Source organism: Ovis aries, chromosome 19, assembly GCF_016772045.2.
Source record: "Ovis aries strain OAR_USU_Benz2616 breed Rambouillet chromosome 19, ARS-UI_Ramb_v3.0, whole genome shotgun sequence".
Classification (NCBI taxonomy): Eukaryota; Metazoa; Chordata; class Mammalia; order Artiodactyla; family Bovidae; genus Ovis; species Ovis aries.
Genome location: NC_056072.1, coordinates 36,033,769 through 36,046,835, shown reverse-complemented (window position 1 = coordinate 36,046,835; position 13,067 = coordinate 36,033,769). Strand labels below are relative to the sequence as shown.

Here is a 13,067-nt window from a genome sequence, read left to right as displayed (position 1 = left end):
TTGTTTTTTGGGGTTCATTTGTTGGTGTTTCTGGATTACCGGCTTCTACAGCTCTAAATCTGGGATATATGAGGTAAAAAGAAAACTCAGGGAATTTATGACTTGTCATTTCTGTGATCCCAAGTTCCCTAGCCAATCTGCATTATTTTTATTTCCTTTTCAAGTCTTCTTCTGTTCATTTTCTATACAATATCCAGGGTTTGCAAGTTTATGCTTAATTTTTAATGTTCCAGTATTTCTTAGATTTCCCATAAACTGTAAAGCTAACATAGACTTACATATATATAAGTAAAATCAGGTAGATCTGAGTCTACAGAAATTTAACTTGCTATTCAATGTACGACACTCTAAGATGAAGTTTTCAGGATGCAGGATACTGGAAAACTCATCAAACCACAAATACTGTTGTTGTTTAGTTGCTCAGTTGTGTCTGACTCTTTAGTGACCTCATGGATTGTAGCCTGTCAGGCTCCTCTGTCCATGGAATTTCCCAGGCAAGAATACTGGAGTGGGTTGCTATTTCCTTCTACAGGGGATTTTCCCAACCCAGGGGTCGAACCTACATATCCTTCATTGGCAGGTGGAGTCTGTACCACTGAGCCATGAGGGAAGCCCAAATGGTGTGCATCTAATAATTTAATGTGTATGGAATTTGGCTGCTGCAGACCAAATCACAGAGTTGTCATAAGAAGCTACACTTTTGCATACATTTTCTATTAAACAATAGACCAAAGATTGGCCTAGCACTGATTAAAAGCTAAACTAGGTTGTAAAAAGTAAGCAAATCACCATACTCCCCTCTAAAGCACTCAAAGTCTTGGGTCTTCATTAACTATTTTTACTAACCACATTCCTCACTAACCCTCAAAGTAACCAAAAATTTTTTTTTCAAATTTATCAAGTCAGTCTTGAGCAAAACTATTAACACACTCTTTTCCAAGTTTAAGTTTCTCATTTTACTCTGTATTAGGAATTCCTCTGTTGTTATTTTCCTTTGCTCCATACAGTTCTTCCTTACTAACAGACATAATTTAAAGGACAACTTATCACAAAAGCTAAGTACAAAATTCTAAGCTTATAGCTGACATCCATTTTCATGGCATTTAAGCCTCTCTGTAATAACCACATGAAGAAGATAAACATGGTAACAGTAACAATAATACTCACTAATTGGCACAAGCCCAAGTTTTATATCCCTTATCTCATCTAACTCTCACGAAAATCTGACAGGGTAGGCATGATCAATAATATTCACGTCCTTCTGCAGATAGGGAAAACTGAGATGCGGAGAGGCAAACTCAAGGTCACACAGATAATGAACTTTGGGGAGTTCTTAACCACTGTACTTTCCTAAATCCAAGGGAAAGACTTCACCGTCCACCCCTGTCTTCAACAAGCATTTGTTATTAACATGAAGACAAAAACGTGGCCTGTCATCTCCTTCAGGCTGGAAAATAACCCCGGAGCAATCGTTCACTCATCTGATTTCCTAGGTTAGTTCTGAGAAAGGATGTTTTGAGACCCAAGCCTTCTCCCTTACTCCCAAATCTTTAGGAAAATTGTACTTTCTTATCCTTGCTGATTTTTCTGATTACAGAATATATGCTGGAATATCTTTCTAAGTGGAAATATGTATTCAAACCCTGCAGAAATGTATAATGTAGTTAAGAAAATAAATTCCTTAAATTCCTTACTTAACTCAAACTCAAGTGTTAATAGATATTTCTGGAATTTTTCTTCACATAGAATTTTATCTACATTTTCACAGAAAACACATAAGTGTATATACCCATGTATTTTACAAAATAAGATACTTCATGTTGTTCAAAAATGTCCTCTGTTGTTATTGTTCCATGAACAGCAGACCTGCAACATTAATCCATTTGAGTAGAACAGATTTACCTATGTTTTGAATTATTTCATAGTTTAATTGGTCTTTTTGTTTTTATTTTTTACAGGTTCATAATACTATGGTCAATGTTAATAGGAAATCTCAAAAGGAGAGCCAAAAAATTTTAAAAATTGATTGTCATGGTTAAGAAATTACATTAGCTTAGATTTTCTAGAATGGTTTCAATTTTATAAATTTTTTATTCCTTTCCAGTATAGGTTGCTAAATGTTTAACTATACAATATTTAAGTTTTTAATTTTAAAAGACTTTTCACATCTTTATATTCTCAAACTTTAACCCATTTGCCTTGCACCATGTAAAAAAATTAACTAAAAATAGATCATATACCAAAATGTAAAATGCAACCTATGAAACTTCTAAAACAAATATAGCAGAAAACGATTTAATTTTGACTTTCAGTCAAGCAACAATTTCTTAGGTTCCACAATAAAAGCACAATTCACAAAGGAAAAAAGAAAGTGATTAGAGTTGATAAAAATTAAGAGCTTCTGGCTCTTTAAAAGATGCAGTTAAGACAATGAAAAATCAAATTTGGACAGAATGTTTGCAAATCACAAATGTAATTAAGGAATTGAATCAAAAATATGTGAAGAACTCTTTCACACTCAAAGGAAACTGTAACCCAATTAAGGAAAAAAAAAAAAAGCAAAGTATTTACCTATTCTAAGCAGCTAGATATATTCTTCATATTAATATATAATATCATAATTTATATATGTACCATAATTTAGTTGTTTAACTCTTTAGGGAAATAATTATTCTTATGCTTCCTCCAGCTCTCAGATTCAATGGTTAGGATGTTACGCTAATTGCTTTTTTTTGTACAAGGCTTGTTAAATTGCAGGAGAGAAGACCAACAGCATGTGATCAATCCTTTTAGAGTTAATTTACATCTGTAGCTGCTAAAGAAAGAGAAAGGAAATAGGGGGGGAAAGAGAGAGATTCAAGTAGAAATAATGGTACTTTACTCTATAAAATAGACTTCTCCATTTTCGGTATAGGCCATCTCCCAGTTTTCAGGTAGAGGACCTAAATTATCCTCTGCAGAAAGAGGTAGGTATTGAGGGAACTTCTGAGAAGGGTCCGTGATGGGAGCAGCGATGATGCTACTATTCACAGGTGGGAGTGTTGCTTCTTGGAGACTGTGCTCTTCTTGGTCACCAGAATCGGCTATTTATTCACCAGAGAGAGAAAGAGAGAGAGGAAAAAAAATAATTTATCAGTCATACTCCATACCAGGGTGACCATTACTATGCACACTTATGTTCTTAAAGTTTTTTCCTAACTGCAGGACATCAACTAGATTCTGTCTTACTTAGATGAAAGTTCTTTTAATAGAAAACACTGACATGAACCAAATTTATTTTACTGAAAAAGGAGAAAATACACTCAAATAATGCATTACTCACAATCCTGGAAATGTCAAAGAAAAAACATATTCATGACTCAAACCCTCAAGTCCCTCTAAATTTAAGAAGGCGATCAAGTTACAGACTGAGCTGAACTCTCATTACTCAGGTATCATTTGGCTTCATGACTTACAAGGACTTCTGGGGCAGGGAAAAAGTCCATGCTGAAAACACAGAGATAGTGACATTATCATCCATTTGTAAAAAATTATCTAAAATATTTTTGGTAGATGGTGGCAAATATCAAAGACTGACAAATCAAACTAAAAAGTCTACAAAGGTTTAGAATACAGAGACAGCTCCACCAATGAGTCAGTCTAGCCTCTTTTGGAAAAGTGAGAAGAATGTTCCTGTGAAAACCAAGACAGTTACCCCCAAAGAGTATCCTGTGGGTGGACTGATTCGACTTGGGTCTTGAAGGCTCTAAGTTTCTGAATCTCCTTGCTTTCTTATTAATTAGAAATATCCAGAGGGGATGTCATCAGAGTTTACACAAACGGCATTGTTGACATTCTGGTTGAATTTTTATAGAGGCTGATGATATTAAATGTCAATCTCTATGGGACTTTAAAACATTAATCAGGGGATGTAGTCATTTTCTGTCTCCCACAATAATTCTCCTACAGACATTTCTGATTTACTCAAAGCCAACTGAGGAATAATAAAAGGTTGCTTTCAAATCTTTCTCCGACGAGTAGCTCCCAATGACACACCTGAGAATAAAGGCAATCCAAAAGCTGGATGGAGGACATGCCAAGCCTATTAAACAATCACCTCCACCAAAAATCTACTGCCTTTGAGAAGGAAGCCTGGGGTCTTTCACTGCCCTGCATCTATACCCTCTTCTGGTACCAACCACTCGGATCTCCATTTGGAAATCATCTCCTTCATCGGAGGTTCCTGTGGTCCAGGTGCACTGACTTATGCCCACTCCAAGCTCATGCAGTGGGCTCAACTCACACCCATTTCACTCTTGTCTTTATGGCTGGATCAGGCACAGGATCCATGGCAAGTGCTTGCTGAACTGTTAGGCAGGAGGTAGCCTCTTGATGCTAAAATTAATAAGCTGGTAGATTCTCATGTTGTGAGATGAGAATGCTGATGGTGCTGATGGCCATCTTGATGAACCTTGGCGAGGCTTATCTGAGAACTAAACCCTTATGGAGAAAAGATGAAATACGAGAAAGTCACCCGATACCCTGATGAAGCCTCTCTGATTACATGTACTCCCGGCTTCTCCAACTGCTTGATCCCCTCAACTCCCTTTCCTGCTTAAACCAATCTGAATTGCTTTTACAATTTGCACTCATGAGTGGAGATTAGTACAATTTTAAGTTAGAAGGAAAAAAGAGGAAATTAGGCCACCATGGAAGAAACAGTCTGAAACTGGTGTGAGCGTGTGTGTTCAGTTGCTTCAGTCGTGATCGACTCTTTGCAACCCTAGGACTGTAGCCCAGCAGGCTCTTCTGTCCATGAGATTCTCCATGCAAGGAGTGGGCTGCCATGCCCTACTCCAGGGGATCTTCCCTAACCAGGAACTGAACCTGTGTCTCCTCTGTCTCCTGCACTGTAGGCAGATACTTGACAGCTGAGCCACCAGGAAAGCCCCTGAAATTGGTAATCAATAGCAAAAATTCAAAAGTTGGCAAGAATTCAAAGCATGCATGTGTGCCAAGTCTCTCAGCCATGTCTGACTCTTTGTGACCCCATGAACTGTAGCCCACTAGGCTCCTCTGTTTACAGGATTCTTCAGGCAAGAATACTGCAGTGGGATGCCATTCCCTCCTCCAGGCATGGTTCCCTACTTCAGAGCACAGATTTGGAATTAGGTTCAAAATATATACTTTGAGAGCACCCAGGTGATTGCGATTCAAGTACAAGCATTACATTTTGAAGACTGAGATACAAAAAGTACTAAAAAAAAAAAAAAAAAAAATCACTGGAAGCTTTAGTTTCCCGGATAGGTTCTGTCAGCTGGCAGTGTGGCAGAGTATGGCGCAGCCACATGGTACAAACGCTAGAAATCCAGAACACCGCATCCTCTCTGAAGGAAGTAGAGAACTCAGTGCCAGGCAATTAGCATCCTGAAAAAAGTGCAGTCAGGGTTTCCAGATCTCCAGCTCTTTAAGAAAAGGTGGAAATTTATATTTTGATGCAAAAATTACCAATTTACCAATCAAAATTCCTTGAAAAAATAAAGCAATGTGTCTGGCACAAGTGAAAAGAAAAACAAAAAAGCAGTGACTATAAGCACTGACTGTGAGGCCAGTCTACTTGAGTCTGAATCTTGGCTTTACGTTTACTGGGTTTACTCAACCTTTATGTGCTTGAGTTTCCTTAACTTTACAGTCGGAAGAGTAACAGTACCTACCTTATAAGGTTGTAGGGAGGATTAGTTTAGGTAAAGCACTCAGTACAGTTTTTAGTATACAATAAACCTCATCTTCCTCATTAAAGTTGTTATTATTAATCTTTGTTTCCTGGTCAGAGCTCACCCATAGGCTGCAGATTCTTTACAAATAGGCAGAAAAGGATGGATCAGACATCAAACCACAGATCAAATCACAGTGTGCCTGTTTCTAGCTGTGTGTCTTTGAAAGAGACTTTACCTTTCTGGGTATCTGTTTCCTCATCTGTAAAATGGGTATAACACGTGCACTACAAGAATGGAACATTCTCAATACATGCAAAGCACCTGCCAAACGTGGTGCTCAGAGTGCTCAGGACAGCTCAGGTCCAGGACTGGCTACCAGGAATACCCAGGGCCAAGGTCAGTGGTCACCGCTCAATATGACATTTAAGAGTCAGAGAAATGCTGGGACAATAATAGACACTTGATAATTTGACTGGAAAATCTTAATTAACCCATTTTAATAGACTAGATGTAACAGGAAGAGGATGGTAGCCATAGGTGGGTCACTACAGATGAAAAGAGAAACAATGTGATTTAATGCCTAATGTATACAATTTATGCTGGGAAGAAAAGAGAGGAGGGAGAGGAAGAAAGAGTAATCTCGACTACATGAAGGGGATATTAGCTCATTGGAAATACATATATGTAAACTGTAACTTCCTAGAGAAAAAAGAAATTCCTCTAGCAATGTGACCTTATTTTAAATTATCCAAATATTTATTTTATAGGTTCTCAGTGTCTTCCTGTTTTAAAACCACTTTATTTACATATAACTGACATACAAAAAATTACAGATATTAATTTCTCAGCTTTATTGAGGTACAATTGACAAAACTGTAAGATATTTAAAATGTACCTCATGACAATTTGACATATGTTACCCAAGGATTCCTTCAATCTAGTTGATTTTTTTGGAAAAAAAAAAAAAGATATTAAACATGTACAACTTGATATGTTTAGTTTTCTGTTTCTTTTTTCAACAGAACCTTAAACATTCTCATTCTCTGAAAGAAAATGAGAAGTCCAAAAATGAGAGAGTGGGGGCAGATTTTAAAAATTCATAGTCCTAATCACAGCTTTGACCCTGAAGCATGCTCTGACTTCAAACTCTCTTTCATTTAATTTACCAAACATTTAAGAGCACAGCTATCATGCTCTAAAGATTAGATTACTAAATTATTACTAAAGATTGCCAATGCATCCAAAGAGGACAGGTAGAATGGATTACTGGAATACTGAGACTGGCAAGTAGATAAGAAGCTACATGCTCCAACTGCCTAGTGGGATTGATAACACTATTTCTCAGGGTTTCTGTCTGAAAAATGGGGAAGATAATAGTTAGACTGCTTATTTCTCAAAATTTCCAAAAGGTTTATAAGCTACATGTGAAAAAGATCCATAAACCATAAACAAACACAAAAAACATTTTCATTTGCAGACGCTTCCCAGTATTTACATCACACACACACACACACACACACACTCTCTCTCTCTCTCTCTCTCTCTCTCTCTCTCTCTGAGAGATTTTGAAGGTGACTTTGAGAACATAAGCTCATGTCAAACACACATTCTGGAGCTTGTTTTAAATTACACATGCATTTAGATTTATGTGTACACTCACTGTGTACATAACCAGTCAAAACCTTTGATGCTGCAAAGGGCTAACAAACTTAACTTAAGCCATATAGATTCTGGAGTCAGGGTTTTGGGGTTGAAATGACAGCTTCAACCCTCACTGGCTGAGTAATACTGGACAAATGGTTAGAATTCCCCAGTAATATGCATGAGAGCTTACCAAAATGCCTGCCCCAGAGCACTGGGGAAACATTAGCTCTTTTGGTAATATTGTTATCTCTTGACGTTCCAAAGCAGTATTTTATCATTAATCACTAAAGAGAAAGAAGCATCAGCAGCCTAATGTTGAACAATAGGGAAGCTGTTGAAGAAACAAGCTTAGGAAGACAATTAAATAACATTTTTGGTGTCTCTTAGATATGGTTGATGGATGCATGAACTACTTTTTAGTTGTGGTGGTTTGTTATATACTTTCCAAGTTTTTCTATAATGAACAAAATCTTTTTAAAAATGTTTTCATTTACTTATATAAATAACTGCGTGTTTTGCCCCACAATTTAAGCTTATCTCTACCTTCATGAAGCACATACAGTATTCTCTCTCCAGGGCCTCCTTTAAATCTATAATTTGGGCATTATTTGTAGATGATTATCCTTCTGCCTGTGTTTGACAGTAAGTTCTATGGTAAGAATCTGGGATGACTGCTCAGTATTCAGCTCCTGCCTCCATCTTTGCTTGCAGAAAGGAAGACACAACCTCCCCAGGATGCTCCAGGCATTAAGTACCCTGCTCTTCTGCCAGCAGACAGCGCCAATATTATTTAGGCATGTTATCTAGATATCCTGTGTCTCTTTCAAGAGACCCAAGCAGACATGAGCTGAAATCGTACCAATAGCCCATTATTTAAAAACATCCTAGGTAAATATCATTTTAAATAGCTGTATTGTATTTTCACATTTGAATCCGGTACCCTTCATCAGAATTGGCCCAACCAGGAGCCAAGACTCCATTATGCCACTGCCACTCTATGCTCGAAGCGGCTGGTGGACTGCTACTTATAAGTGGTTCAGAATGCAAGATGCTTTGACACAGCTAGCATGGCACACAGCTCACAGACTGGGCAGTGTCAATTATTTCAAAGAATTCACATGGGTGAGAGTATGGCAGCTTGTCAGTTGTCATACTTGTTGTCTGGTAAGTGAGAAGCCATTTATTCAACATAGCCCTTGCATACTGAAGATGCCCGATTGCTTGTCTATCTCAAGATCAATTCTCTCCTTGTACATCTGATCAGGTGACAATCAGTTTTCTTCCTTTGTGTATAAACGAAAGTTTAGACTGCCTTTAGCAATGATGACCTGGGGCCAGATTTTTTTTTTTTTTTTGACACCAGGATTTCAGACAGGGGTGTTACAAGGTCAGATTTTCTGAGGCTTGGCTTCTACAACAGAGATTTATAGTGGTCAGAAATTAGGAAACATCCAGACCTACAATCAGCTCTCCCTGCTTTGTTCATGCTCTGTACCGATAAATCTACTTAGTCAATGGAGGACACACAAAGGTACACATCTATATTTTGGGGTTATATCATGATTTGCTATTCTTAACTGCTGAAAGATCAAGATCTTTTTTTTTTTTTTTTCGTAATGTGCTTTCATTTTGGTGACGGCTACTACATATGGATAAAATATTTGGAAGTAGATGAAATTAGCCAGTTTCAATAAACGCCTAAGTAAAAACAAGTAAATTTCTCCTAGATACTGTTAACAATAGGTCAGTGACTGGCCTAATGAAGAAAATGGAAATTTTCATGAACTTGAATCCCTAGAGCTGGAAGAGGGAACCTGATGTGATTGAATCCTAATCAGTAATTAGAGAAGTTAGATACTAAATTCATAACAAGACAGCTACCAAGAACGAAGCTAGGGTAGCAAACTGGGTCTCCTCTTTTCTCTAGTGCTTCTTGCAGAATGGCTGGGCTACTGTTATGATGATAAGTCACCAAAACCATTTTTTTTTAATTGTTAACTTGAAAAATTTTAGACTTCTGAGTTCAATGAATGAGAAAGCTTCAGAGAGGTCCATACAGGCAGTAGAAAGCACTCAACTAATAGAAACTGTTTTTCTGAAACACTCTGTTAGACTTGACAGCACAAGGGGGAAAATATTCTAAAATATCAAAGAAAATAAGTACAGGAAAAACAGAAGAAACAAGATGGTCTTCAAAGTCACCACCTTGTAGACTGGAGTAACTCACGTCTTACGCAGTTGTTAAATTTTGAGTCATTCTATATATTAAACCCCCACAAAGCCAAAAATATTATTGAACCATTCTGGGTCACTGTGCTAACCTATAGAGCATATATCATGGCCTCAGTGAACAGTGCCTCCCAGGAACGTGCACGTCCTTATCTGTATAGCTTTATGCAGAGGGTTTGTCCTTGAAGATCCTTTCATAAAATATAGCCTACTAAGCTTGAGCATAGATAGCTCTGACTATATATTAAAAATTATACTGCAATGAGTAATATATACTGCAATGAGTAATATATGCTATGCAATATAAAATACATATACAAAATATGATCTTAGAATATTTATTATTTTTCCATCTTTTATTTCTTAGGGAATATACTAAACTTTGCATTAATTAACTGAAAACATGATTTATTTCCACTGTATCTCTATTTACAAAGGTATGACATAAAAGGATGCATTCCATATAGCATCAAGTGATATTAAACAAATTCTCCTATTTCCCTTTATAAACAATCAGCCACAATTATGGAGCAGTGTCAAGGCCAAGTAATAAATGAACAAAATAGTGATTCTTACAGGTATCATTTTGAAAAGAGAGAAAGGATGCCAATTATTTTTTATTTCCTTCTACAAACACTTCCCTCCTGTCCCTGTAAGATAGCTGGGTGACGGACTCTTGACAAGAAGCATGAAAACCAGACCAGGGAAAAGACCAGCTATTATACAGAGTGAAGTCAGTCAGAGAGAGAAACACAAATGTTGTATATTAACGCATATATATGGACTCTAGAAGGATGGTGCTGATGAGCCTATTTGCAGGGCAGCAGTGGAGACTCAGACATAGAGAGCAGACTTGCGGACACAGTGGGGGAAGGGAGGGTGGGACGAATGGAGAGCGTAGCATGGAGACATACACACGGACATATGTGAAACAGACAGCCCGTGGGCATTTGCTGTATGACTCAGGGAGCTCAAACCAGTGCTCTGACAACCTAGAGGGATGAGTGGGGGAGGCAGTGGGAGGTAGGTTCAAACAGGAGGGGACATATGTATGCCTACAGCTGATTCACATTAATGTATGGCAGTAACCCAAACCATATTGTAAAGCAACTACCCTTCAATTAAAAATAAAAATTTTAAAAATAAGGGAGATGGGAGGGAGGTTCAAGAGGAAGGGGACATACGTATACCTATGGCTGATTCATGTTGATGTTTGACAGAAAAAACAAAATTCTGTAAAGCAATGATCCTTCAACTTAAAAAATAAATAAAATTTAAAAAAGAAAAAAAAATTTCTGGGCACAGAAAAAAAACAAAAAGATCATCTCTTCCATAAGCACTGTGTGGTCAGAGTTTGAATTTTGGTGATCCTTCCAAATTCTTCCTGAGAACAGAAACCTCCTCACAACTCCTTGTAAATCCTCCCCCCACCCTCCTTCCCCAAGTCCACTGAGGGGGAGCATCGTCTGGTCTTTACCTGTAAAGCTACTGTTCATTTCAGGAACATCATCCTCTTCCTCATTCTCCGCATGGACTATGCCAGCATTTTGCATATCATTGTAGGACTTGGTTCGCTTTGGGGTCGACTGCTTGGAGCCAGAGTGAAGGTTTTGCAAGGCATCCGTCGTGATCACTTTCCCACTGACTGGCTGGCTAGGAGGTTTGGGTGTCCCATAATAGTTTCCTAGGTGATGGAGAGACACATTTGCATGTTTTAGAAAGAATACTTTGTTTTTCTCAAGTCTGCAAATCCAAATCTCTTAGCCCATTAAAAAAAAATTTTTTTTTCTTTTTTTAAATTAGAAAACCAGAACAAACTGTATTTCATTTCTGGAATGGGTAAGAAAACATGTTGGTCCTACCCAGTTAGACATGGTGATTTCAGAAGCCAGGAGGAAAGCTGCATGGTGGTGGGGAAAGAACCTACTAGGGATGAGAACAAAAGGGGCTGTGCAGAATGGAAAAGCTTCATCCTCATTACATTTGAATTTCAATTGGTCACCGTTTCACATATACGCACCAGCATAATGCAGAATCCAATTTGGAGTGAGTGGCACACAAAATAACAAATTCATTACCGCCAGCACCCTTACAAGCTGACGCAGCGGAGGTCACCCTCCCTTAATAAGGAAACTCCTCAAGAGGGAACCCAAGCAATATTTTTTTTTTTTTAAAAGAGAGTGAACACCACGTGGCGCCTCTTTAACTGAATGGCAGGTCTGACTGGCACAGTCATGTGTGGCTGGAACAAACCCTTGCCCAGCTTTAACAGGAAACTCTGGGTCAGTAGTGGCAGAGTGGCACCCTTCACGGGTCACTTGTTTAGTCAGGGCTCATTTTCATTTTTAGACACTTGCCTCTAGAGTTTGGCTCAGCTCTGACTCTCATGTGCAAAGTGACTCTGGGCAGGACCAGGATAGGCTTTTATGTCTTAATTTTTTAAATTTAAAATGTGTATATTTTTAGTGTGCAGTACAGAAATCTAACTAGTAAAATAAAATATTTACTTTAAAAAGTTAAGTGACAAAGCAATACTTTATAAAATTGACTTTTTAAAATGTGAAGATGAAATTTCAAGTTTAAAAAAGCAGATATATTTAATAAGAAATTAATTGAGTACATAATAACATTGGTAGCAATGAGGTTCCTTTTGAACATAAGTTAAAAATTAAGTTATTTTAAAGAAAGTGTCAAGCAAATAATGGACATTATAACGAGATATAGACAAAATCTTGAAGGTAATTCATGAATGGGCAAAGTTTGAAACGACAGCTTAAAATCAATAATACACAGTGACCATATGATCAAAAGCATCAACATCAGAAAGCCATCAATCCACTCACCATCTCACATCTTTTAGAGTAAGGTCAGATAGACAGATCTTATTAAGCCCTACAAAAAAATCCTATGTAATGTCTCTAGTTTTGTGCTTGGTAAAGTAGAATTTGTAAATAATAACAAATTCTATACATACTGTTTCTTCCCAAGAATCACATCCCATTGTCAAACCTCACCACATAATTAAATCATATAAAATACACATTTTAATGATAAAAGCACAGAAGCAGAGGAAGACAGGACTATGCTTCTCTGTATGAGACACACAGATTTTACAGATTTATATACATTAAGCTTTATCTTTATAATTAAATTTTCTTTATGAACATTATTTCCTTAAACTATTTTTTGAATCATTGAATTTATGAACATATGCATCCACTTTCTTTGAGAAAGGTATAAACAGCATGAGTCAGCAGGGAATCTTGAGCCAGCAGACTAAAGGGCACCATGTTTGAACTTGAAGGAAACCACATAGAAGCCGATGAGCACATTCTGGTGGCTTGCACTCAATTCAATCACTTGCACACAAGGTGATATCTCAACCTCTTCAAAACCTTCATTCAGCTTTCTAACTCAAAGGTACAGAGACTAAGTGGAACCAGTGTGAAGAAAAGGCATCCATGTGTGTTTCTAGGGACTAACACAAGTGCAGGGAAA

The 13,067-nt window shown here is 37.5% G+C and overlaps 1 protein-coding gene across 24 annotated transcripts in view; it reads right to left on the bottom strand.

Annotated features, from left to right (window-relative positions):
• Positions 1-13,067, bottom strand: part of MAGI1 (membrane associated guanylate kinase, WW and PDZ domain containing 1) — a 653,852-nt gene that overhangs the window by 107,496 nt on the left and 533,289 nt on the right. For all 24 annotated transcript variants that reach the window (XM_027958195.3, XM_027958187.3, XM_027958189.3 and 21 more), the window contains 2 exons: positions 11,047-11,253; positions 2,882-3,083 (listed from right to left, as the gene is read on the bottom strand). In XM_027958195.3, the coding sequence (XP_027813996.1) occupies positions 2,882-3,083; positions 11,047-11,253 (409 nt within the window). The remainder of the gene's footprint in view (positions 1-2,881; positions 3,084-11,046; positions 11,254-13,067) is intronic.